The sequence below is a fragment of the Oncorhynchus nerka genome, linkage group LG27 (genome assembly GCF_034236695.1).
Source record: "Oncorhynchus nerka isolate Pitt River linkage group LG27, Oner_Uvic_2.0, whole genome shotgun sequence".
Classification (NCBI taxonomy): domain Eukaryota; kingdom Metazoa; phylum Chordata; class Actinopteri; order Salmoniformes; family Salmonidae; genus Oncorhynchus; species Oncorhynchus nerka.
The window spans coordinates 62,747,038-62,774,366 of NC_088422.1; the positions used below are offsets into that span (position 1 = coordinate 62,747,038).

At 42.7% G+C, this 27,329-nt stretch overlaps 1 protein-coding gene across 1 annotated transcript; it reads right to left on the bottom strand.

Moving 5' to 3' along the window:
• Window positions 1–1,341: 1,341 nt before the first annotated feature.
• LOC115112119 (V-set and transmembrane domain-containing protein 2B-like) lies at window positions 1,342–25,986 on the bottom strand. The gene is made up of 5 exons (XM_029638935.2): window positions 25,285–25,986; window positions 24,370–24,557; window positions 23,502–23,531; window positions 22,473–22,872; window positions 1,342–2,435 (listed from the first exon to the last, which is right to left on the bottom strand). The coding sequence occupies exons 1-5, from the start codon at window positions 25,355–25,357 to the stop codon at window positions 2,347–2,349; spliced, it is 780 nt and encodes a 259-aa protein (XP_029494795.1). The 5' UTR covers window positions 25,358–25,986; the 3' UTR covers window positions 1,342–2,346.
• Between the last annotated feature and the right edge of the window lie 1,343 nt (window positions 25,987–27,329).

The following is a 27,329-nucleotide window of genomic DNA, read 5'->3' on the forward strand; positions in this document are numbered from 1 at the left end:
TCATGCGTATTGGTCATGTGCTTTTCTCTGTGCAGCACTAGGCCAACGTTTTTATTTCCATATGCACAATCCACAGAGCAGGAGAGTGTCAGCTTTTCTCTCACTTTGCTTTGTCACTTCAATGCAGTCCATCTATAACGGCAGGGGAGAGGTGTGCGCCAGAATGAATCAGACGCCGACGAGGTGTAATCATCGGGCTCCTTGTTGACTGCCTGCCTCGCCATACAGAACGCCGTCATGTATTACGCAAACGAGATGTGGCGAAACTCCCTAATACGCATCCAATACCCTGGATGTCATTGTCCACCTCGGTCATTGGTTAGAAGAATGGCTTTAGAGGGCGAGAAGGAGACACAAAATGTATTCTTGTCGGATGTTGTGTAACACATTTAAATGCCCTCGTCCAACACTCATTCATTTGGTGGGCAAACAGCCCCTCAAAAAAAGGCACTGAAACATAACCGAACATGTTTGAATGTTTCTGCCGCTTTGCTGCTGTTAGCTTTTAACTATCTGACCTGTTTATTATTTTGTGGTGATATTCGGTTTTCGGGACAAACACAGTCCGTACACAAGAGTGAATCAAAACGATAGTTTTAGGGAAAGATAATAAACTACCCAATGTCCAAAGACGTTGACATTCAACACTTGAACGCAATGAGAATTCTGTTTGTGTTTGTATCATGTCTGCTAGGCATCTATTGAGACCAAATGACTGTCTGGAGCCAAACTCAAGTTCCCATTCTCCACCAATATTAATGTGATAAACTGATAAACGATGAAAGATCCTGAAACAGACAACAAGAGGAGACTAGGTAGGGAGTTGCTGTTGCTCTTCCCTGGGATGCACATTCGACTAATGAAATGAACTGTAGTGGCGTATCGTGCTCCTTTTTTTGGTTAGTTAGTTAGACATGCTTACACGAGCAAGAATTCTTCCGCTGAATGTGTGCCTATCCTGCCGGAAAGACTACATCACAGCTCACTACTCCCAGGGGACTGCGTTGCGACCCTCAGTCTACAACGTGGGCGCTCAAGTGGTACCTTGCGTCTGCTTTGCCAGTATCAACAGCTGCTCAGCTGTCACATATCTCCCATGGATTCAATAGAGCTCAGACACTGGTTCTGCAACTGACTTTGGAGATAGACTTGGACAGGGATGCACGCAGGCGCTTCATTCGACATTAGTGCTTGCGGCACTGGCATGAAAGATCTGTCTGGACAGTGACCTACATGCCTAATTCACCTCCAGTTCATGGAATGATTTATCTCATGATATGGGTCAACCATATACTTTAGAGAGCACTAAGACATGGCTTCCTGTATGGTCAAAGAAAGCGTCATAGATTTAATGTTCACATATAACGCCTTGGATGTCAATTTTTATTTAAAAAAAACAACAACTTTTATTTCAACTGGTGTTGGCAACATACCAATACGTTTTTTTTGTTTGTTTTTATAAATGAATGTCTTACCTTTTGACCACCAAATCTTTAATAAAAATAAACATTATTGAAGGTGACTAACAACAACTATGGTAATGTGTGCCTTATTTAATCAAAATATATAAGGTCATATTTGTATACATCATGAAACAAAGCTTGAGAAATCATAAGAGAGAGAGAGAGAGAGAGAGAGAGAGAGAGAGAGAGAGAGAGAGAGAGAGAGAGAGAGAGAGAGACAACAGAACTACATAAACTCACAGTCTCCATGAATGAACCAAACATAAAAAAGCCCCATCTTTGATGTCTGTGAAAAAACATGATGTGTTTCTGTTCAACAGCTCATGCAAATCAACTTAAACAAACATGAGTGGATCTCTTTTAGAAAAAAAATATAAAAAAATCTACCAAAAGCAGATATGATCAAAATTATTTCAAAATCCTGAAAAATGACTTCCAAATAAAATCCATAGAACTGAAAATATAATAGAAAATAAAACATAAAAACATATCCACCCGAAAATAAATAAGAACAGCCATGCATGAAGCACGGCAGATACTATTTGGAAACTGGATGCAGCGTTTAGTGGATGTTGGTTGTGTGTATGACACAGAGGTGAAGTTCCTATTCACATAGATTCCTTGTTTCATGCTTCTCATACAATCCATATGAATCCAGTTCTTAGACGTGTCCTCTATTAGTCCCAGTCAGAAGACCACCGTCTCCTCCTTCCCCTTTTCTTTCATTCAGTCCTTATATCATCAGTCCTTTCTTCTCCTCTCTTTGCCATTAGTTTCCTCATCCTCAGTGATGTGCCATAACGGTTTACATCTATATATATTTCCCTTTCGTTGTTTGGTACATAAAGTAAACACTTTCGGGTCGTCGTTTGGTTGAAGTCTCTTACTGGGCAAACAGGAAGGGGAGGAGCTTATGCAGGATCAGGAGAGTGATGAAGAGGAATGGGTCAGTGGTGGTAATGGCTCCAGAACCTGGCCAGACAAAGAAAACCAGAGGGGGTAGAAAGGTCAGTGGAAATGTCCTTCAAATCAAACCTGCACACAGAAACTGAGGAGAGATACAGTGTTAAGACAGTACCATGGATGCCTGGCTGTGGTGAATGGGAACAATGGGGGATCCTCCAGAATAAAGGAAGCTCACAGTAGCTCATGATGGCTATTAACTCCCTGCGAGGAGTAGAATTCTGTATTACCTGGGCCATATTTCACACAATTATGGCTGACAAAATGGCAGTCGCAGAAAATCTCAAATCTACTTTCGTTCACGCTTCTGCTGCCACTTGCAGATAAAGGTGAGATAGAGGTGAGAGTTTCATCCACATTGCCTGGCTACCTTTGAGTAGATGAAATGGCAGCATCTACTTATGCTGATGGTTTTGTACAGGAAAGGTGGGAGACATCCCGGGGTAGAACCTGGCTATGAGGAATAGTGGCCCTTGGATATAGCTCCTAATCCCTGTTTGACACGTTTCATTTCCTGTTTGAGCAGTAGAGCAACTGCTGGCTAAAAGCTGTTTCATTACGACACACACACACTCTTTCACACGAGCACACATGCTCGTTTATACACACACACACACACACACACACACACACACACACACACACACACACACACACACACACACACACACACACACACACACACACACACACACACACACACACACACACACACACACACACACACACACACAGAGAAACAAGCGTAATGAGTCAATGTTTAACTAGGCTGGAGTTTCTGTGACAGCTACAGTGTGAAACAGCAGTCTGTTTTTTCATTCTCGTGCCTTCCCCGGGCCATGCCCCACTACACGTCCATACACCAACGTTTCCATCATCCCCCAGCCCAAAGACACAGCATCAACTCAAAGACATGAACTCTACCACACGCAAGCAGGGCAATACACGTGCTTAACCGTGACTTACAAGACTCACCCGGAGCCAGGCCAGCTGTCTTAATCCCAAACAGAACTGCAGTGAATTCAGGACAAAATGGCGTGAGTGAGAAAGCGTTAGACCAAATGTCTTTCTCCGTACTTTGCTGATTTGTTGATTTGGTGATTGGCTCTAATCTTCGCATCAATTCCCCTTGTTTCTCCCTCATTCCACTTCTATTGTTTCAATCTCTCATGTCCCTCCAGCCGCTCTCTGTTTATGTCTCTGGCTCTGTACCTCTTTGTAAACTGTATCTGTTCTTTTGTGTCCCACCCCCATTTTATTTTTTGCCACATTTCTCTTTCTTTTCCCTTTAAAATCTCTCTCTAGCTAACAATTGGATACCATGAAAAGGGAGTAAAAAAAATAATAATAAATAAATAAATCTCTCTCTATCCGATCTGCACTCTCTCTGTCTTCCATGGTCATTGAGTAGATTGGTTGTAGAGTGATGGACAGCATCTGGACAGGGCAGCTTATCGGACCCTCCTCACCAAGGATACAAATGACAGGTGTTTATTTGAGGCTATCTGGAGACAGCCGGCTCTGACGATCCCTGTCAGTCACCCTGCCCCTCGTGATGCACCCCACCTCAGCCCCAATCAGCCCCTTACAATCACCCCTTATGGCAGGTGCTTACACAGACATCTTTAAAATGTCTAATCCAATCTAAATTTGTTGAACAAATTATTTCCTGAGAGAAATCGTGATAACATACAACCACCTTAGTATTAGAAAAGCACTTTGGGATTGAAATGTGGAAACAGAGCAGGATTATCAGTTGTGATATTGGTAAGGACCAGAGGACTGCGTCAGATCACCTTTTGAAATGGGTTAATCACGCAATGTGTGAATGATCCACATCTGTAATAAGGTATTATCTGGTGGTGATAGATATTAATTTAGCACTGGGAAAACCCACACTTTTCAGGTACACCATTTGAGAAACCAGAACTTCTTCTCACACACTGATGCCTGTAACATGTATATAACATCTTTGGCACAAAACTCTATTCTATGTTCTATTCTACTCGATTCTATACAATATTCTACAACTTCATCAGACTCAAGGAAACTGATTTATTGACATTAAATCAATTGGTTCACCCTGTGTCATCTGTGGCAATGTTTATCAGACACTCTCCTACTCAGACAATTAAAATATGTGTTCATTGTAGATGGAATTCAGGTAAAGGTCTGTTAAACACAAAGGTCAAACAAAAGCCATGAAAATAACAAAATTAATAAACCCACACGAATCAGCTAAAACTTGAGAACTTCTCCTAGGACCATTGTAGCCAGAATCACTCCGCACGTTAACACAGCAGTCACCAAACGTGTAACACCAAGGCATTACTCCATCCACACTCATCCCCCTACTGGAAGCACTACATAAGAGAATAGAAAACATCAGGGATTGTAACATACTCTCTTTCACGGAAACATGGCTCTCTCGCGATATGCTGTCGGAGTCGGTACAGCCACCTGGACTCTCAGTGCATCGCGCCGACAGGAATAAGCATCTCTCTGGGAAGAAGAATGGCGGGGATATAGGTTTCATGATTAACGACTCATGGTGTAATTGTAACAACATACAGGAACTCAAGTCCTTTTGTTCACCTGACCTAGAATTCCTCACAATCAAATGCCAGCCGTATTATCTCCCAAGAGAATTCTCTCAATTATTGTCACAGCCGTATATAACCCACCTCAAGCCGATACCACGACGGCCCTCAAGAACTTCACTGAACTTTGTGCAAACTGGAAACCATATATCCCGAGGATGCATTTATTGTAGCTGGGGATTTTAACAAAGCAACTTTGAGAAAAAGGCTACCTAAATTCTATCAGCATTTCGACTGTAGCACTCGCGCTGGAAAAACACTGGACCATTGTTACTCTAACTTCCGCGGTGCATACAAGGCCCTCCTCCACCCTCCTTTTGGCAAATCTGACCATGACTCCATTTTGCTCATCCCTTCCTATAGGCAGAAACTCAAACAGGATGTACCCATGCTAAGACTATTCAATGCTTTTCTGACTATCTGACTAATCGGAATCCACGCATCAAGATTGTTTTGATCATTGGGATATGTTCCATGTAGTCACAGAGAACAATATTGATGTATACACTGATTCGGTGAGTGAGTTTCTAGGGAAGTATATAGGAGATGTTGTACCCACTGTGACTATTAAAACCTAACCTAACCAGAAACCGTGGATAGATGGCAGCATTCGAGCATAACTGAGAGCGCGTACCACTGCATTTACCCATGGCAAGGCGGCTGGGAATATGGAAGAATACAAACAGAGTAGGCAATCCCTCCGCAAGGCAATGAAACAAGCAACATTTCAGTATAGAGACAAAGTGGAGTCGCAATTCAACGGTTCAGACACAAGACGTATGTGGCAGGGTCTACAGATAATCACCGCCTACAGAAGGAAAACTAGCCACATTGCGGACACCGAAGTCTTGCTTCCAGGCAAACTAAACACCTTCTTTGCCCACTTTGAGGATAATACAGTGCCACCGTTGCGGCCCGCTACCAAGGACTGTGAGCTCTCCTTCTCCGTGGCCGACGTGAGTAAGACATTTAAACGTGTTATCCCTCGCAAGGCTGCCGGCCCAGACGGCATCCCTAGATGCGTCCTCAGAGCATGCGCAGACAAGCTGGCTGGTGTGTTTACGGACATATTGAATCTCTCCTTATCCCAGTCTGGGGTCTACACATGCTTCAAGATGGCTACCATTGTTCCTGTACCCAAGAATGCAAAGATTACTGAACTAAATGATGCCCCGTAGCACTCACTTCTGTCATCATGTAGTGCTTTGAGAGACTAGTCAAGGATCATATCACCTTCACCTTATCTGTCACCCTAGACCCACTTCAATTTGCTTACCGCCCCAATAGGTTCACATACGATGCAATCGCCACCACACTGCACACTGCCCTATCCCATCTGGACAACAGGAATACCTACATATGTTAGAACGCTGTTCATTGACTATAGCTCAGCATTCAACACCATAGTACCCTCCAAGCTCATCATTTAGCTTGAGGCCCTGGGTCTCAACCTAACCCTGTGCAATTTGGTCCTGGACTTCCTGACGGGCCACACCCAGGTGGTGAAGGTAGGAAACAACAACTCCACTTCGCTGATCCTCAACACTGGGGACCCACAAGGGTGCATGCTCAGCCCCTTCCTGTTCTCCCTGTTCACCCATGACTACATGGCCATGCACGCCTCCAACTCAATCGTCAAGTTTGCAGACGATATAACAGTAGTAGGCTTAATTACCAACAACGATGAGAGAGCCTACAGGGAGGAGGTGAGGGCTCTCGGAGTGTGGTGTCAGGAAAATAACCTCTCACTCAACTTCAACAGCACAAAGGAGATGATCGTGGACATCAGGAAACAGCAGAGGGAGCACCCCCTAACCACATCGACGGGACAGCAGTGGAGAAGGTGGAAAGTTTTAAGTTCCTCGGCATACATATCACTGATGAACTGAAATGGTCCACCCACACAGACAGTGTGGTGAAGAAGGCACAACAGCGCCTCTTCAACCTCAGGAGGCTGAAAAAATGTGGCTTGTCAATCAAAACCCTCACAAACTTTTACAGATTCACAATTGAGAGCATCCTGTCGGGCTGTATCACAGCCTGCTACGGCAACTGCACCGCCCACAACTGCAGGTCTCTCCAGAGGGAGGTGCGGTCTGCACAATGCATCACGGGGGGAAACTACCTGCCCTCCAGGATACCTATAGCACCCGAAGTCACAGGTAGGCCAAAAAGATAATCAAGGACAACAACCACCCGAGCCACTGCCTGTTCACCCCGCTACCATCCAGAAGGTGAGGTCAGTACAGGTGCATCAAAGCTGGGACCGAAAAACAGCTTCTTTCTCAAGGCCATCAGACTGTTAAACAGCCATCACTAGCACAGAGAGGCTGCTGCTTACATTCAGACTTGAAATCATTGGCCACTTTAATAAATGGAACACTAGTCACTTTAATAATGCCACTTTAATAATGTTTACATATCTTGCATTACTCATTTCATATATATATATATATATGACATTGCTCATCCATATATTTATATATTCATATTCCATTCCATTCCTTTACTTATATTTGTGTGTATTAGGTATTTCTTGTGCAATTGTTAGATATTACTTGTTAGATATTACTGCACTGTCAGAACTGGAAGCACAAGCATTTCGCTACACTCACAATAACATCTGCTAACCATGTGTATGTGACCAATACAATTTGATTTGATTTGATTTATTTGTTTACTCACATAAGAGCAAATACTGCTCCAACTCCAAATTCACATGACACTCTGTCGGGATCTGTCTTGTTTGTCTTTGAACCATGTTTTAGTACCAGTGGATATCTCTCTGTAGGAATGACATTGCTTTGCCTTGAGGTTCAGATGATTCTCCCCTGAGTTTTGAATCAATCAAAGCATACACTTAACCTCAGAACACCTCAGTGTCTGTAAGAGCATCTGTCTACTGCAGATGAATCATTTAGCCAATATTTTACATCCAATGGAAATGCAGGTTTGTGAGAGTAACCTCGACCTTTAAAAATTCAATTAATTCAATAGTCTATTTAACTGCTGACAATCTACTATACTTCATATAACCCACCACATTCATATATTCTTAAACTAAAACCTGGACATTGGGTTAAAAAGTCATCTGTGGTGTATGAAGTGGGGGTGTTGAAATTTGGCAAATGAATGGGCCCAACACATTATTTGGAGATCGCATTCCAGCTCATTGGGGCCAAAGGGAAGCAGAAACAATATACCTTTCATACAGTGTACAACACTAGCTATGACTCAGCTACATGCCCTGTTCGCACAATAATTACTGTCATCAGTACACCAGCGCTGTGAGGTTGGAAGGTTCCACACTTGATTTCTCTTCTCTCTCCCTCTCTCATTTCCTCCCTCAAACATTAGCAGACATTGAGAATTGACCTAAAACAGAACCCCTTGGTTAGATACAAGTGTTTCTGTAGAGTAACAGCTATGCACTGTGTAGACCTGTAACTAATGGCCATTAGGATGACATCACTATTCTCAAAGGTTACGGTTGGCATCTGCTAGACGGGGGATGATTAGGAGTCGCATATGGGGGAGAACAAACAAAGAGAGACAGAGAAGAAAAAGAGGGAACTATTGACAGGTGGTTGACTTTGTTCTATTCGTTTAATTGGACTGAACATACATAGAAGGATTTTGTATGATATTTTCTCTGGTGTGTGCCTAAGTTTGTCATCATGGATACATACAGGTCAAAATTCAACGTTCTCTTTCGTTAGGGGGAGGTTGAACTCCAACAGGCTTCCTCACCACAAGGAAACAAAAAGCCTTGGAAGTTCAATAATACAAGCTGAGGGCGAGGCAAACAAGGCCTCCTCCATCACTTCACCCTCAGCTTGCAGTGCGCCATAGTTTTTTTTAAACTCTGACTGCTTGGGGTAGCTGCAACAGAGAGAACTGCTACAGAGATCTACCGTTATGGATAGCCAGCTACCATTGTTCTCTATGTGTCATGTAGTGTCTTTCCTTATAGGTGAAAGTGACCACTCATTTAAGTGAGAACTCTCCACCTCTCTACCACTTATCCCACTGTCTCGCGGTATTGGATGAGCTATAGGCAGCAACACAAAGGCCCAATAATAATAGAGTAATGTAAGGTTCCCATAACCATCCAGCCATCATCTATCACAGAGATGACAAAACCACCACAGTGTCTTTTTGCCAGGCGAAATTTTTTTACGGAAGTCAATCAACACCACATTGGGAGAAGTAAAGTACCTTCCCGTACAGTCTGACAGTTACCTAACACTTGTCATAATTATCCTTGGAGAGGAGACTGACATCTGAAAAAAACACATCAGCCTGTTAACATGCAGACACACACAGTGGCCATTACCTCAGACGAATGTACTCTCTCACATTGCTACCTCCCTCGCCAAGTCTTCACAAACAGACAGGAAAAACAACCATGTCCAATATACAGTTTATAATATTTCAATTAATTTGAACCACATTTGATAGTAATGCAACTAACAGGCATACATGGCATAAACACACACACAAACACACATAGGATGAGATAGACTGGGTGTTTAATGAGGGATTGAGACAGCTGTCCAGACAGAGACAAGTACTCTTGGGTAGGTGTATTTGAGTGAGCTCTTGCATCACTACTGTCTGGCTGTCCTACTGCTCTATGCCATCCTCCTCACCTCCTACCAAACAAGCTCACCTGCCAAGTCATTGCTCCCGAACTGCTGAGTGAACACAGTCAGTTTTTAATATTTTTTCATATCCTATTGCATAGTCAACTGCTCCTACTGCTCTCTCTCTCACACCTCACTTTCATTGTGAATAATACAAACAGCAACATTATTGAACTAACTCCCACAGTTACAGTTGAAGTCGGAAGTTAACATACACTTAGGTTGGAGTTATTAAAACTCGTTTTTCAACCACTCCACACATTTCTTATTAACAAACTGTAGTTTTGGCAAGTCGTTTAGGACATCTAATTTGTACATGATACAAGTCATTTTTCCAACAATTGTTTACAGAAAGATTATTTCACTTATAACTCACTGTATCACAATTCCAGTGGGTCAGTACATACACTAAGTTGACTGTGCCTTTAAACAGATTGGAAAATTCCAGAAAATGATGTCATGGCTTTAGAAGCTTCTGATTATTGACATCATTTGGGTCAATTGGAGGTGTACCTGTGGATGTATTTCAGACTTACCTTCAAACTCAGTGACTCTTTGCTTGACATCATCGGAAAATCAAAAGAAATCAGCCAAGACCTCAGAAAAAGAATTGTAGACCTCCACATGTCTGGTTCAACCATGGGAACAATTTCCAAACGCCTGAAGGTACCACGTTCATCTGTACAAACAATAGTACACAAGTATAAACACCATGGGACCACGTAGCTGTCAAACCGCTCAGGAAGGAGACGTGTTCTGTCTCCTAGAGATGAACGTACTTTGGTGAGAAAAGTGCAAATCAATCCCAGAACAACAGCAAAGGACATTGTGAAGATGCTGGAGGAAACAGGTACAAAAGTATCTAGGTCCACAGTAAAATGAGTCCTATATCGACATAACCTGAAAGGCTGCTCAGGAAGGAAGAAGCCAATGCTCCAAAACCGCCATAATAAAAGCCAGACTACGGTTTGCAACTGCACATGGAGACAAAGATCGTACTTTTTGGAGTAATGTCCTCTGGTCTGATGAAACAAAAATAGAACTGTTTGGCCATAATGGCCATCGTTATGTTTGAGGGACAAAGGCGGAGGCTTGCAAGCTGAAGAACACCATCCCAACCGTGAAGCACGGGGGTGGCAGCATCATGTTGTGGGGGTGCTTTGCTGCAGGAGGGACTGGTGTACCTCATTAAATAGATGGCATCATGAGGGAGGAAAATTATGTGGATATATTGAAGCAACGTCTCAAGACATCAGTCAGGAAGTTGAAGCTTGGTCGCAAATGGGTCTTCCAAATGGACTATGACCCCAAGCATACTTCCAAAGTTGTGGCAAAATGGCTTAAGGACAACAAAGTCAAGGTATTGGAGTGGCCATCACAAAGCCCTGACGTCAATCCTCTAGAAAATTTGTGGGCAGAACTGAAAAAGCGTGTGCGAGCAAGGAGGCCTACAAACCTGACTCAGTTACACCAGCTCTGTCAGGAGGAATGGGCCAAAATTCACCCAACTTATTGTGGGAATCTTGTGGAAGGCCACCCTAAACGTTTGACCCAAGTTAAACAATTTAAAGGCAATGCTACCAAATACTAATTGAGTGTATGTCAAGTCCTGACCTTAGTTCCTTTTTTATGTCTCTATTTTAGTTTGGTTGGGGTGGGCATTCTATGTTTCGTGTTCTATGTTTTCTATCTCTATGTGTTTGGCCTGGTATGGTTCCCAATCAGAGGCAGCTGGCAATCGTTGTCTCTGATTGAGAACCATACTTAGGTAGCCTGTTTTCCCATTTTGAGTTGTGGGTGATTATTTTCTGTTTAGTGTTGTGTGTGAGTACCTGACAGAACTGGTGCGTTTGGTTCTATTTTTGTCTTGCTTCAGTGTTCCGGTTTTAATAAACAGCATGGACACTTACCACGCTGTGCATTGGTCCGATATTTCCTACTCCTCCTCAGAAGAGGAGGAGAATCGTTACAGTGTATGTAACGATTCTAGGAATAAATCTCAGGAATTGTGACAAACTGAGTTGAAATGTATTTTGCTAAGGTGTATGTAAACTTCCAACTTCAACTGTACATCCACAATGTGGAATATTTCCACAAACCAAATGTTCCTTTTAATCACGCAGTCCGTAATCAATATAGATAGTCAATCAAATTCTAATTAGAATATTCCAGTGAATTAGTTTGATGATTATTCAATTAATGATCAAAGTATTAGCGGTCCACATTGTAATTGGCTTTCAGATTGGCCTATATACAGGTTGATGTTGTGAAACAAGTGAGCCGAATTACTGAGATACGTAAAAAAATAAAATAATTTCAGATGAATTTAAAGTAAGGGAAAACAGTATTGTATATTATGCTTGGGAGGTGTCACAAACAAAGAGATGTGATGAGATTAAAATCTTTACAATAATATTATGTTTCTAATGTTGAGAAATGCTGGAATTAGTAATTGTGATTCCATGGATGGTTCTTTTCACAGTTCAAAGTTTCAACAAGGTTCCGTTTCACTGCTATGTAGTAGATTTTCTGTTCGTGAACTGAGAACCTAGATGAACATTCACAGCTGTGCAGTCGCCACACATTCCACTCTGAATTCCTGATAGACAACCTCCATCCCCAAAGTGTTAGTTAGCCACTGATCTTCCATGGGACTATCTATCTGGTTCCCTGTGAAGCACTGGAGAATGGTGCACTGCAAGTTTATGTTATCACAGCAAGGCCGCCAAACCCCCGGATGAAAAATGAAAATGTGAGAGGCAATTTGAGACACCTGACAGTGTGCTGAGGGCCCGGCTTATCTGCCACATGCCCATGGCATTTCCCCTTTAATATTAATTGTTTCTGCCACTCAGCCAGATGACATTGCAGAAAAGTGACAGATGCACGCATTTCCGAGAGTCGGGCAGATCGCATTTTTTTCCCCCTCAGCTGTCGTTATTGTGGTAAGACAGGAGAGGGCCAATCTTTCAAATATGCCAGGGTGCTTTTTAACCTTCACAATCTGTTGACAAATATGTTGAGGGGTTCACTTAAAAAAAAAAAAAAGCCAAGACAAATTCTGTGTCCCTCCGTCAATGTAAAAGTGTCAGGGAGGCACTTTCACATGGATTAATTTGCTGTATTTGATTTAGTCTGACAGAGATACATGACGAGAGACAGAGAAGCAAATATTGACCAGCCAATTTGAAGTAATATAGCAGCCATGAGCAAACAGTAAAATATGAAAAATAATATCCCTCAGATTCTCCTAAATAAACAGATGAGCTTGCCCTGCTCTGTCATGTACAATCATGTTTAAACAACAAGCCCAGAGGTCAGTCTGTAAAACCTCTAAATCAAAGAAGATGTTGTTTTTCGATACTAAATCAGAATTTAGAACTGAAGCACACAAGTATTACTACTCAGTATGAGGCATATATGAAAGTTGGTCAGTCAATTCAATTGCCCTGACAATGCCTGACCTTAGCTTGTTGTGTAAGCAAAGCAGAGCACAATTGTATTCAAGTCTACCAATCAAACAGTGAAAATGATTCTGATTTTAGAATTTAAAATGAGAGCCTAGCGGTAATATTGAAAAATCGATGACATTAGACTATTTGGACATTTAGGTTAATGAGAGCGAGAGAGAGAGAGAGAGAGAGAGAGAGAGAGAGAGAGAGAGAGAGTCCGTGAACTGGCAGTGGTATTGTTTGATTTTCTTGCCAAATGGCCGCCTCTGTCTCGCTTCGCTAAGGACAGGGCTGGCCGAGCATGCTGATTCCACAGTGCCAGTTCCTAGGAGAGGGCATTTAACGTGCTCCAGGCTATGCTCACGTCCACAGTACATGTCCAGGATGGCAGCATCAGTGTTATGAACAGTCCAACACGAGGAAGACTAACAGCATGGTGCCATTCTATTAGCTTGGTGTTTTTTGCATGATTACCCCTCGGTTGGCAGTTAGCTTCATTCAGAAAGTAAGGGATTCGACTCAAATAGAGAAGACCAAATGGATCCCTGGCCTCTGGATGAGAGAGTCTGCTAAATGACTAACATGTAGAAGTAAATGTATGCTCCGATTACTAAATTGCACAACTCTGTTGGTTACATTTTTAATAGAACTCAAGGCTCTGTAGATGGCATTGGCTTCAAGCATACATTTAGATATACGCAGGCACAACACTGAGTAAGATAGACACAATAGGGAAGGAACAGAGAATGGAACTCCCCACCAAGTCTCCTCCAAGGGCCTCTAAGGTCTTTCTAAAACCTTTGAGGACCCCCAAGTAAAGAGGTCACAACCCTGGCAACAGCCTATCATTAGAGGAGGGGACTTTTCTACATTACCCTGCAAACCACCAACGCACTGACAGCAATAGCCAGGAAAGAGGAGGAGAAGTCTGGACACATGCTTCCAGCCAGAGAAATGAACACGGTCTCCCTGGCTGCTTTCACATCATGTCTGTACACACACACAGGCACAATCAAAACATACATCAGCACACATGCTAATGCACATAAACAGACAAGTGTGATCCCACATACTGAGAAATAAAATTATCCACCTTCCCTATCCCCAGCCTGACCACCACTGCGCCAGCAGCTGTAAGTCTGATATGGCAGAACGGAGAATGAAACTCTCCTGCGGAGTCTGTGAAATTTAATTATTCAGCAGTGCGCTTCATCGATCAGTAGCGAGTCTGGCGTGTGAGATAACCCCATGCTCGCTCTCTCCAAAGGCTACATTAAGGCGCTCTCACGTTATAATGTGGAGATCATGAGGAGACATATCCATTGTGAATCATATCTTCATCATTTCTTTCTCGGTATGGTGGACACTATAAAGGCAAGAACATGTCACTCTCCTCAGTGGGTAATTGTAAGTATTCACCCCCCGTTGGATTTTCCACATTTTGTTGCATTACATAGTGTGTATGAAAATGATTAAATTGTGATATTTTTTGGGGGGGACATCGAGCAAGACAAAAATATTCCAATATCAATGTGAAAGAAAAATTCCCCCAATTTAAAAAATAAATAAAAAGAAAACACAAATTTACCTTGATTAGATAAGTATTCACCCCTGAGTCTGATAAAACCAATACATACATGTTAGAAACAGCTTCTGCAGTGGTTACAGCTGTGAATCTTTCTGGGTAAGTCTCTAAGAGATTTCCAGATGGTTTGTGAAAAACTGTAACTTGACGACTCAGGAACATTCACTGTCTCTGTCTTCTTGGTAAGCAACTCCAGTGTAGATTTGGCCTTGTGCTGTAAACTCAGCAAAAAAAGAAACGTCCCTTTTCAGGACCCTGTCTTTCAAAGATAATTAGTAAAAATCCAAATAACTTCACAGATCTTCATTGTAAAGGGTTTAAACACGGTTTCCCATGCTTGTTCAATGAACCATAAACAATTAATGAACATGCACCTGTGGAACGGTCGTTAAGACACTAACAGCTTACAGACGGTAGGCAATTAAAGTCACAGTTATGAACACTTAGGACACTGAAGAGGCCTTTCTACTGACTCTGAAAATTACCAAAGGAAAGATGCCCAGGGTCCCTGCTCATCTGTGTGAATGTGCCTTAGGCATGCTGCAGGCAGGCATGAGGACTGCAGATGTGGCCAGGACAATAAAGTGCAATGCCCGTACTGCGAGACGCCTAAGACAGCGCTACAGGGAGACAGGACGGACAGCTGATCGTCCTCGCAGTGGCAGACCACGTGTAACAACACCTGCACAGGATCGGTACATCCGAACATCACACCTGCGGGACAGGTACAGGATGGCAACAACAACTGCCCGAGTTCCACCAGGAATGCACAATCCTTCCATCAGTGCTCAGACGCAATAGGCTGAGAGAGGCTGGATGGACTGAGGGCTTGTAGGTCTGTTGTAAGGCAGATCGTCACCAGACATCACCGCCAACAACACCGCCTATGGGCACAAACTCACCGTCGCTGGACCAGAAAGAACTGGCAAAACGTGCTCTTCACTGACGAGTCGCGGTTTTGTCTCACCAGAGGTGATGGTCGTATTCGCATTTATCGTCGAAGGAATGAGCGTTATACCGAGGCCTGTACTCTGGAGTGGGATCGATTTGGAGGTGGAGGGTCCATCATGGTCTGGGGGGGTGTGTCACAGCATCATCGGACTGAGCTCGTTGTCATTGCAGGCAATCTCAATGCTGTGCATTACAGGGAAGACATCATCCTCCCTCATGTGGTACCCTTCCTGCAGGCTCATCCTGACATGACCCTCCAGCATGACAATGCCACCAGCCATGCTGATTGTTCTGTGCATGATTTCCTGCAAGACAGGAATGTCAGTGTACTGCCATGGCCAGCGAAAAGCCTGGATCTCAATCCCATTGAGCACATCTGGGACCTGTTGGATCGGAGGATGAGGGCTAGGGCCATTCCCCCCAGAAATATACGGGAACTTGCAGGTGCCTTGGTGGAAGAGGGGGGTAACATCTCACAGAAAATCTTGTGCAGTCCATGAGGAGGAGATGGACTGCAGTACTTAATGCAGCTGGTGGCCACACCAGATACTGTTACTTTTGATTTTGACCCCCCTTTGTTCAGGGACACATTATTTCATTTCTGTTAGTCACATGTCTGTGGAACTTGCTCAGTTTATGTCTCAGTTGATGAATCTTGTTATGTTCATACAAATATTTACACATGTTACGTTTGGTGAAAATAAACACAGTTGACAGTGAGAGGACATTTCTTTTTTGCTGAGTTTATGTTATTGTCCTGCTGAAACATGAGTTTTTCTCCCAGTGTATGGTGTAAAGCAGACTGAAGCAGGTTTTCCTCTAGTATTGTGCCTGTGCCTAGCTCCATCCCGTTTCTTTTTATCCTGAAAAACTCCCCAATCTTTGCCGATTTCAAGCATGCCCATACCATGATGCAGCCACCACCATGCTTGAAAATAATGAGGCAGTTACTCAGTGATGTGTTGTGAAGGATTTGCCCCAAACATAAGTCTTTGCATTTAGGCCAAAAAGTATTTTCCTTTGCTGTGTTTTGTTTCTCCCAGTATTACTTTAGTGTACAGTATATATATATATATATATATATATATATATATATATATATATATATATATATACAGTGCCAGTCAAAAGTTTGGACACACCTACTCATTCAAGGGTTGTTCTTTATTTTTACAATATTTACATTGTAAAATAATAGTGAAGACATCAACACTATGAAATAACACATATGGAATCATGTATTAACCAAAAAGTGTTCAACGAATCAAATTATATTTAATCTTTTAGCTTATTCAAAGTAGCCACCCTTTACCTGGGGCGGCAGCCGAGTGTTTAGAGCATTGGGCCAGTAACCAAAAGGTTGCTGGATCAAATCCCTGAGCTGACTAGGTAAAAATCTTTCACTCTGCCCCCAAACAAGGCAGTAAACCTACTGTTCCCTGGTAGGCCGTCATTGTAAATAAGAACTTGTTCTAAACTGGCTTACCTAGTTAAACATTTTTTTTTACATATCTTGATGACAGTTTTGCACACTCTTTCCCTCAACCAGCTTCATGAGGTAGTCACCCGGAATGCATTTCAATTAACAGGTGTGCATTGTTAAAAGTTTGTTTGTGGAATTTCTTTCCTTCTTAATGCATTTGAGCCAATCAGTTGTGTTGTGACAAGGTAGGGGTGGTATACATAAAATAGCCCTATTTGGTAAAAGACCAAGTCCATATTATGGAAAGAACAGCTCAAATAAGCAAAGAGACAGTCCATCATTACTTTAAGACATGAAGGTCAGTCAATTTGGAAAATGTCAAGAACTTTTAAAGCTTCTCCAAGTGCAGTCGCAAAAACCGTGAAGCGCTATGATGAAACTGCCTCTCATGAGGACCGCCACAGGAAAGGAAGACCCAGAGTTACCACTGCTGCAGAGGATACGTTCATTAGAGTTAATTGCACCTCAGATTGCAGCCCAAATAAATTCTACAATAACAAGCACATCTCAACATCAAATGTTCAGAGGGGACTGCGTGAATCAGGTCTTCATGGGCGAATTGCTGCAAAGAAACCACTATAAAACACCAACAAAAAGAAGAGTCTAACTTGGGCCAAGAAACATGAACAATTGACATTAGACTGTCCTTTGGTCTGATGAGTCCTAATGTTAGATTTTTGGTTCGAACCGCCATGTCTTTGTGAGACACAGAGTAGGTGAACGGATTATCTCTAAATGTGTGGTTCCCACCGTGAAGCATAGAGGATTAGGTGTGATGGTGTGGGAGTGCTTTGCTGGTGACACTGTCAGTGATTTATTTTGAATTCAAGGCCATCTTAACCAGCATGGCCACCACAGCATTCTGCAGCAAATAACCATCCCATCTGGTTTGCGCTAATTGGGACTATCATTTGTTTTTCAACAGGACAATGACCCAACACACCTCCAGGCTGTATAAGGGCTATTTGACCAAGAAGGAGACTGATGGAGGGCTGCATCAGATGACCTGGCCTCCACAATCACTCAACCTCAACCCAATTGAGATGGTTTGGGATGAGTTGGACAGCAGAGTGAAGAAAAAGCAGCCAACAAGCGCTCTGCACATGTGGGAACTAATTCAAGACGGTTTGAAAAGTATTCCAGGTGAAGCTGGTTGAGAGAATGTCAAGAGGGTTCAAAGCTGTCATCAAGACAAAGGGTGGCTACTTTGAAGAATCTCAAATGTAGCATATATTTTGATTTGTTCAACACTTACTACATGATTCCATGTGTTATTTAATAGTTTTGATGTCTTCACTATTATTCTACAACGTCAGTTTTCAGTTAGGTCAGTTAGGATCACCACTTTATTTTAAGAATGTGAAATGTCAGAATAATAGTAGAGATAATTATTTATTTCATCTTTTATTTCTTTCATCATATTCCCAGTGGGTCAGAAGTTTACATATACTCAATTATTGTTTGGTATCATTGCCTTTAAACTGTTTAACTTGGGTCAAACGTTTTGGTTAACCTTCCACAAGCTTCCCGCAATATGTTGGGTGCATTTAGGCACATTCCTCCTGACAGATTTGGTGTAACCGAGTCAGGTTTGTAGGCCTCCTTGCTCGCACATGCTTTTTCAGTTCTGCCCACAAATTTTCTATAGGTTTGAGGTCAGGGCTTTGTGATGTCCACTCCAATACCTTGACTTTGTTGTCCTTGAGCCATTTTGCCACAACATTGGAAGTATGCTTGCGGTCATAGTCCATTTGGAAGACCCATTTGCAACCAAGCTTTAACGTCCTGACTGATGTCTTGAGATGTTGCTTCAATATATCCACATAATTTTCATCCCTCATGATGCCATCTGCTTTGTGAATTGCACCAGTCCCTCCTGCAGCAAAGCACCCCCACAACATGATGCTGCCACCCCCGTGCTTCACAGTTGGGATGGTGTTCTTCGGCTTGCAAGCTTCCCCATTTTTCCTCCAAACATAACAATGGTCATTATGGCCAAACAGTTCTATTTTTGTTTCATCAGACCAGAAGACTCTTCTCCAAAAAGTACGATATTTGTCCCCATGTGCAGTTGCAAACCGTAGTCTGGCTTTTTTATGGCGGTTTTGGAGCGGTGGCTTCTTCTTTGCTGAGAAGCCTTTCAGGTTATGTCGATATAGGACTCATTTTACTGTGGATATAGATCATTTTGTACCTGTTTCCTCCAGCATCTTCACAAGGTCCTTTGCTGTTGTTCTGGGATTGATTTGCACTTTTCGCACCAAAGTACGTTCATCTCTAGGAGACAGAACGTGTCTCCTTCCTGAGCGGTTTGACGGCTGCGTGGTCCCATGGTGTTTATACTTGCGTACTATTGTTTGTACAGATGAACGTGGTACCTTCAGGTGTTTGGAAATTGCTCCCATGGATGAACCAGACAGGTGGAGGTCTGCACTTTTTTAGGAGCTTTGCTGATTTCTTTTGATTTTCCCATGATGTCAAGCAAAGAGGCACTGAGTTTGAAGATAGGCCTTGAAATACATCCACAGGTACACCTCCAATTGACTCAAATTATGTTAGTAAGCCTATCAGAAGCTTCTTAAGTCATGACATCATTTCCTGGAATTTTTCAAGCTGTTTAAAGGCACAGTCAACTTAGTTTATGTAAACTTCTGACCCACTGGAATTGTGATACTGTGAATACCTCGTGAATTAATCTGTCTGTAAACAACTGTTGGAAAATAACTTGTGTCATGCACAAAGTAGATGTCCTAACCGAATTGCCAAAACTATAGCTTGTTAACAAGAAACAAGATATATATAATTATATACTACATTATCATAAGTATGTGGACACCTGCTCTTCGAACATCTTATTCCAGAATCATAGAATCATCATGAATTTGGAGTTGGTTAACCCTTTGCTGCTGTAACAGCCTCCACTCTTCTGGGAAGCCTTTCCACTAGATGTTGGAAAATTGCTTTGGGTACTTGCTTCCATTCAGCCACAAGAGCATTAGTGTGGTCGGGCACTGATGTTGGGCGATTAAGCCTGGCTCGCAGTCGGCATTCCAATTCATCCCTAAGGTGTTTGATGGGGTTGAGGTCAGGGCTCTGTGCAGGCCAGTCATGTTCTTCCACGCCGATATCGACAAACTATTTCTTTATGGACCTTCCTTAGTGCACAGGGGCATTGTCATGCTGAAACAGGAAAGGATCTTACCCAAACTGTTGTCACAAAGTTGGGAGCACAGAATCATCTAGAATGTATGTGTATGCTGTAGCATTAAGACTTCCCTTCACTGGAACAAAGGAGCCTAGCCCAAATCTGCTAGGCCATGGAAACCCATTTAATGAAGTTCCCAACGAACAGTTATTGTGCTAAAGTTGCTTCCAGAGGCAGTTTGGAACTTGGTAGTAATTGTTGCATACGAGGACAGACCATTTTTACTCACTAGTGGCTTCAGCACTCTGCAGTCCAGTTCTGTTAGCTTTGTGTGGCCTACCACTTCACATCTGAGCCATTGTTGCTCCTAGACATTTCCACTTCACAATAACAGCACTTACAGCTCATCGGGCCAGCTCTAGCAGGGCCGAAATTTGACGAACTGACTTGTTGGAATGGTGCCACGTTGAAAATCACTGAGATCTTCTGCCATGCCATTCTACTGCCAATGTTTGTCTATGGTGATTGCATGGCCGTGTGCTTAATTTTATGCACCTGTCATCAACAGTTGTGGCTGAAATAACCGATTCCACTCATTTGAAGGGGTTTCCACATACTTTTGTATATATACAGTATATGTAGTGCATTCTGAAATTATTCAGACCCCTTCACTTTTTCCACATTTTATTACGTTCCAGCCTTATTCTCTAATTGATTAAATTGGTTTTTTTCACCCTCACCAGTCTACACACAATACCCCATAATGACAAAGAAAAAACTGTTTCTTAGAAATGTTGCTAATTTATAATATGTAAAATGTAATATCACATTTACTTAATTATTCAGACCCTTTGTTCAGTACTTTGTTGAAGCACATTTGGCAGCGATTACAGCCTAGAGTCTTCTTGGGTATGACGCTACAAGCTTGGCACATTTGTATTTGGGGAGTTTCTCACATTCTTCTTTGCAGATCCTCTCAAGCTCTGTCAGGTTGGATGGGGAGCGTCGCTCCACGGCTATTTTCAGGTCTCTCCACAGATGTTCGCCTGAGTTCAAGTCCGGCCTCTGGCTGGGCTGCTCAAGGAAATTCAAAGACTTGTCCCGATGCCACTCCTGTGTTGTCTTGGCTGTGTGCTTAGGGTCATTGTCATGTTGGGAGGTGAACCTTTGTCCCAGTCTGAGGTCCTGAGCACTCTGGATCAGATCAAAGATCTCTCTGTACTTTTCTCCGTCCATCTTTCCCTCGATCCTGACAAGTCTCCCGTCACAGCCATTGAACTCTGTAGCTGTTTGAAAAACACCAATGGCCTCATGGTGATATCACTGAACAGTTTCCATCTTGTCCTGCAGCTTACTTCAGAAGGACAACTGTGTCTTTGTTGTGTTTGGGTGGTTTAATACGTCATCCACAGCATCATTATTAACTTGACCATGCTTTAAGTGATATTCAATGTCTGATTTGTCATGGTCAACAATCTACCAATCACTGCCCAGTCTTTCAAAAGCTCCCTGGTCTTTGTAATTGAATCTGTGGTTGAAATTCAATATTGAGGGACCTTGCAGATAATTTATGTATGGGGGTCAGAGGAAGGGATAGTCATTCAAAAATCATGTCAAACCATATTATTTCACACAGAGTGAGTCGATGTAATTTATTATGTGATTTTGCCAAAACAAAAGAGGTGAATACTTTTGAAACAACTGTATTTTAGTTATTTCATTTGTAGGCCTATTCGTTTGTTAACCTTTGTAGAATATTCTTTTCACTTTGACATTATGGAGTATCTATGATACCCACTGTATATATACACCTTCCCTCACTCTCCATAGTCTGACTATAGGCATATATGTCCCAGCATGTATCATTTGTATTTATTTATTAAGGTAAGAAGAACGAATCAATACCTCCCCTTAAGAAACACTGCCCTGTAAGCAATATAATTCCATGTAACTGGTGTTGTACTCTACAAGCATCATCAAATGTATTATTTGTATAAAAAAAACATTATATTATTCAATGACAATGAAACTGTCAGTGTAATTTATCATTCACTTTAAAAAGGACAAATCACTGGTCAGAATTACATGCTACTGAGGGTCTGACTGGAGATTGAAGAGAAACACACACAAACTCCCGTATTCTCGTTCTATATCACTAGGTGTCACTGTTGCACTTTAACTTACCTGCTCCATGCTGCTGTCGGAGGATGGCCGCATTGCCGGGCCTCGGAGAAGCTGAGGACTTTGCTGCGGAGGCAGTGGTCGTTGTGCTGGCGGGGAGGGGGCCATGTCCTGCTGGAGGAGGCACGCGAGGCTTTCCCTGACCCGGCTCAGAGGTAGCCCGCCCCCCTGCCACCGCGTCCTTGCTGTTCCTCAGTGGCCATCTATTCTGGATGTGGGACACGGCCTCCTCGGCCACCATGCCATCACGCGGAATCACCCGGAGGGTGGCTTGAACCTTGTATTCCTGAGTCTCGTCGGAGTACAAGTCGGAAACTCGGCACTCGTACACCCCCTCGTCCTCCTTCCGCACCTTGGACAGACTCAGCCTGTGAGATATGGCGCTGCCCTGCACCCTCACAGTCTACAAAGAGAAACAGAAAAGGAGAAATTGCTACATAACCATAACCTGTTGGTTTCGACAAGAAATATGTCTATATCAAAGTATACTAGGCCGGCCACTCATTAGACTACTGCCACATATGTATCACGCGATGAGGGCATATGCGTTTGATAGCCTAAAGCCCTATTATCCCAAAATTCAAAAACGTTTGGAGATTTAACGCTGCCTGTTGTGTGGCAAGTGTCTGAATACATTTCAAAACAAGATGAGGCTATATTTATATTCTAAAGGCGACATGATACTGGTGAGTCAGCCAGGTTGGAGACAACTGTACAAAATGGAGTCCTAAGTCTAGAAAAACATGCTTGGAAAAATTCCCACCAGAGGCCTGGCCAGTTACCTCCATAACTTGTGCTAAATTATTAACCTTCGGCCTTCATAGTGCCACTTGGCCATATCATGTGGCTAGCCTTGAATAACAAAATACACATTTTATTGCTCAAATGCATTATGGCACTTAACTGTGCAGCCATATCCAAATACTAAAAAAAGCGAACATTTGAAGAAATCAGATAGATATCTCCACTATGATAAAGTTTTAACGTGAATGCTTCAGCTGGACATGGTCTGTGACAAAAGGAAACACTTACGCTTATTTTTGTGGCATCCTTTTGAGTGACCTGAAATCAGAAATGTGTCGAAGTGTTATAGTCAGCCAGAGACACAAGACTGCACAATATTCTCTTGTATAGCAATTACACGTTTGGATATGAGCCTCACCACAATGGAATTCCCTCTGTGCAGTTTTGAATCGCTTTCGACAGTGTAAAATAGTTTCTACAACTGCGCGCTTTAGAATCAGCAGCATGGACAGCAACAGTTGCGCTGTTACCAAATGTGTCCCAAACAGCGTGCATTGACATCAGCACCTTGGACAGGGACTGCTGGATTAGCTCTCAGCTGTCATAAATAGTCGGTTGTGTTTCTAGTGCATGTTTAATGTGGTTAAATAACAGAGCAGAAACTACAGATGGGGTTGTTCAATGTCCACGAGTCGATTGCAACAGAGGCGCAGAGGGCGTAATCACATCACAGTTATCCAAACAACATTATGGAATATTCCAACACGGGCATTTCCGCATGCATGAGAACTCTCCCTGGACTGATTTTAAAAGCCAACAAATGCCATTTGTATCATTAGTTGTGTCGTCCCCCCTCCCGCCCACCCCAATACACCCCCACCCCTTCTTAATATAAACGGCCACACAGTGTTAATAATCTCCAGGATTTCCACTCACATGCATTTAGTTGGCAACATGTTGTAATAAAGTCCATACACTAAATAGCGACATATGTCGTACATATGGCGATGCCATCATGAAAAGACAGATTGCACACAGCCGTAGCTGCCAGTGTCAATCACTTTTGGTGCAACTTCGAACATTTAAACAGACCCCCTCTCAGTAGCTGCCCGAGAGCAGCCCAACCCGCCTTCCCTGTCATGGGGACAGCATTTACCTTGGCTCTGTTCGCAGGAGCGCTTATTTGCAGTTCGTGTACATGTTCTTTAGGTGTTGTCTCCTTTAGGTACCACCACTGGATTTCAAGCGAGAAGGGCGATGATCCGATGGCCCGAAAGGCGCACGGCATCTCAACGTCTTCTCCCTCACTGACACTCGCATCTTTGGGCACTTCAGTAAATGTAGCTACCATTGGGAAAAGACAACAGATATAAATAGATTAAATGGTGGAATAACAAATTAACAAAGGTCTGAGATTACGTAGCCTCATGACAGACAACTGAAATGCGCTTTAGTGATATCCGTAACCAAATTGATCTTTATTCCGCAATACAATCATATTCAGGTTGCCATTCAATCTAAAATATTAGTTTATAATAGTTTCAGACTTAAAATAGACAATGAAGCAATGACGCAAAGGTAGCCTACACAACTAGGCATATTAGCGTTATGTGACCCATGCACTGTGAATTGAAATGACCATAGCTTTTGATATAACCTGTAACACAATAAATACAAATATTTGGTCACCATGAAACGACTAATTAGTGTTGCTTTACGTGTTTTGAGAGATCATGTTCATTTAGCATTAGGCTTAGCATAACTGATGAGATGTGGACATTATGTATAACTACCGAAGCACAGTCTTGACATGTGTTCGTCTAATACTTTATTCCTATCAATCTATTCTCTCACCCATGTATCATTTAATCGACAACGTCATTTGATTTTTTTTCTTATAACGATCAAGTTACTGCAGCAGAATAATGCGCTTGACTTCAAATAATGACCGGGTCCGGTCCATATCACAACAGTTTGAAATCAAAAATCTAACGACAGGGGCTGTTCGTTTGACAGCATTTGTGTTGACCATCAATAGCACGGCATGCCACGACTGACAAAGTTGACTTACCATTTACACAGAAGAACAAGGGTGCGTTAAGAATTAAATAATAAAGGACGCCGTTGAGTCCTCGTTTTTCCATCTCATAGATAGGCTAGGGCAGTTAGATTAGAGAGCGCGTGAAGACGGTCATTTGACCACAAATGTATCTTTATAACATCAGCATTTCCATTTCCATGATGGGCAAGCGTTGGTCTCTGATCTGTTGGGTTATTCGTCTGCTTTTCCAAAGATTTGGGATATTTCACAAGATCCAAATAACGTACTCCAATATGTTTTCCTGCCAGCCAGGCGAAAAACGTACAATCCAAAGGTGCGAACCAGAATACCCTCTCTTGATTAGCGAGAATGTTCTGCAGCTACTCTATATTCTGTTATTATCCCTTTATAACTGCGATTCCTTATTTCCTGATGTGCTTCAGGTCGAACCCAAACTTCTTCTCGGCTGAAAGAAATCTGCTCATTCTGCTTTCCACATGAAGGAAAGGTTTCCCGGGCACTTCTCCAAGACCCATTACATAACCATCCTTGTGTCCGCTCCCATAAAGAGGACCTGCCGAGGACGAGATTCCCGTGTTTTGTACTAAGACCTGGAGGATCAGTAGATAGTTCCCAGCTTCGCGAGCGGATCCCTTTGCTTTGTGTGCGAGTGCATATCAGCGAGGAGGCGCTTTAGCATTTCCAAACCCACTAACTTGGTGTGGCATGCGCGCGACGCAACCGATAGCCTGACTCGCGTTGAAGCCTAATCAACCCTTCCCTCAAATCAACGCGCGGCTCAACCTATGAGGACAATTCTCACAACATGACGTCCAAACGAAATGTCAACCCTTAAAACATATAGAATCAAGATGATTCATGCTGTTTTCTCTCCAAAATCAACAAGCCACCCTAAAATTAGCCATACAGTAAAAACAGCAGTGCTTTAGACAGCCTCCGGTATTATAACCACCAGGATAATCCGTATTTCCTAAAACAGACAATGTGGTAATTCGGATTAAAATCAATCTCACTATGATATTGAACCATTCAACACAGTCTTGCTCCTATTTAATCATTTTGTGCTATTTGGTTTGGAAAATAAATACATAATTATGTCAATGTCACCTAATACATGTCATAACGGTTTATGGTTTGATGATTGTGATGACTGGTGTGACCAGCCTACTGTGACACACACACACACACACACACACACACACACACACACACACACACACACACACACACACACACACACACACACACACACACACACACACACACACACACACACACACACACACACACACACACACCTATATGGAGTATGGACCATGGTGGATTGCCACCATTATTGCTTTAATCTAGGGTCTTTCTGAGATGCTTGGATGGTGCAGCAGACTGATCCCCTGGCTGAATCCTAAAACGGCTCTCACAGCTGCCAAGCTGCCAATAATGCATTGCTTGTTCACTGAATTCTTCCCATTAGCACTTCATCCAAAGCTAGTATAGAGTGCTAGAGTCAGAGCGAATTGGGAGAAGAGGACGTGAGAGCTAGAGAAAGGGTTGACTGTGGGAAATTATGACTTCCACTAGTTTTAACAGTAGCGCTCAATTCATTTTGAATAAAGAGTTATGCTGGAAGGTCCATTTCAGTTCTGATGGCCTCATTGTTTCCAGGAGCAGCATTGGTGCTGTCCCTTGACAATGAGTTCATGTCAGGAGACTGACATTCTCTTTCCTGAAACCAGAACCCCTCTACATGCACTTAGGGGCTCATAATATAATTTGCAGCAAGCCTTGTACACACACTTGTACATGCACACAGATACTGTAGGTCAGGGGTAATTAAACTCTTACCCTATGGACAGTTACAGATGGTTTTCTGTTCTACCTGATCATTAATTGCACCTACCTGGTGTGCCAGGTCTAAATCAGTCCCTGATTAGAACAATAAAAACAAACAGTGGTCCTGGCTTCGAGGTCCAGAGTTGAGTTTGAAGGCTGTAGACCATACTGCAGTTTGTGAGCGTGCTCATACTGTAAACTGCACCACGTTCAAACTATAAAGT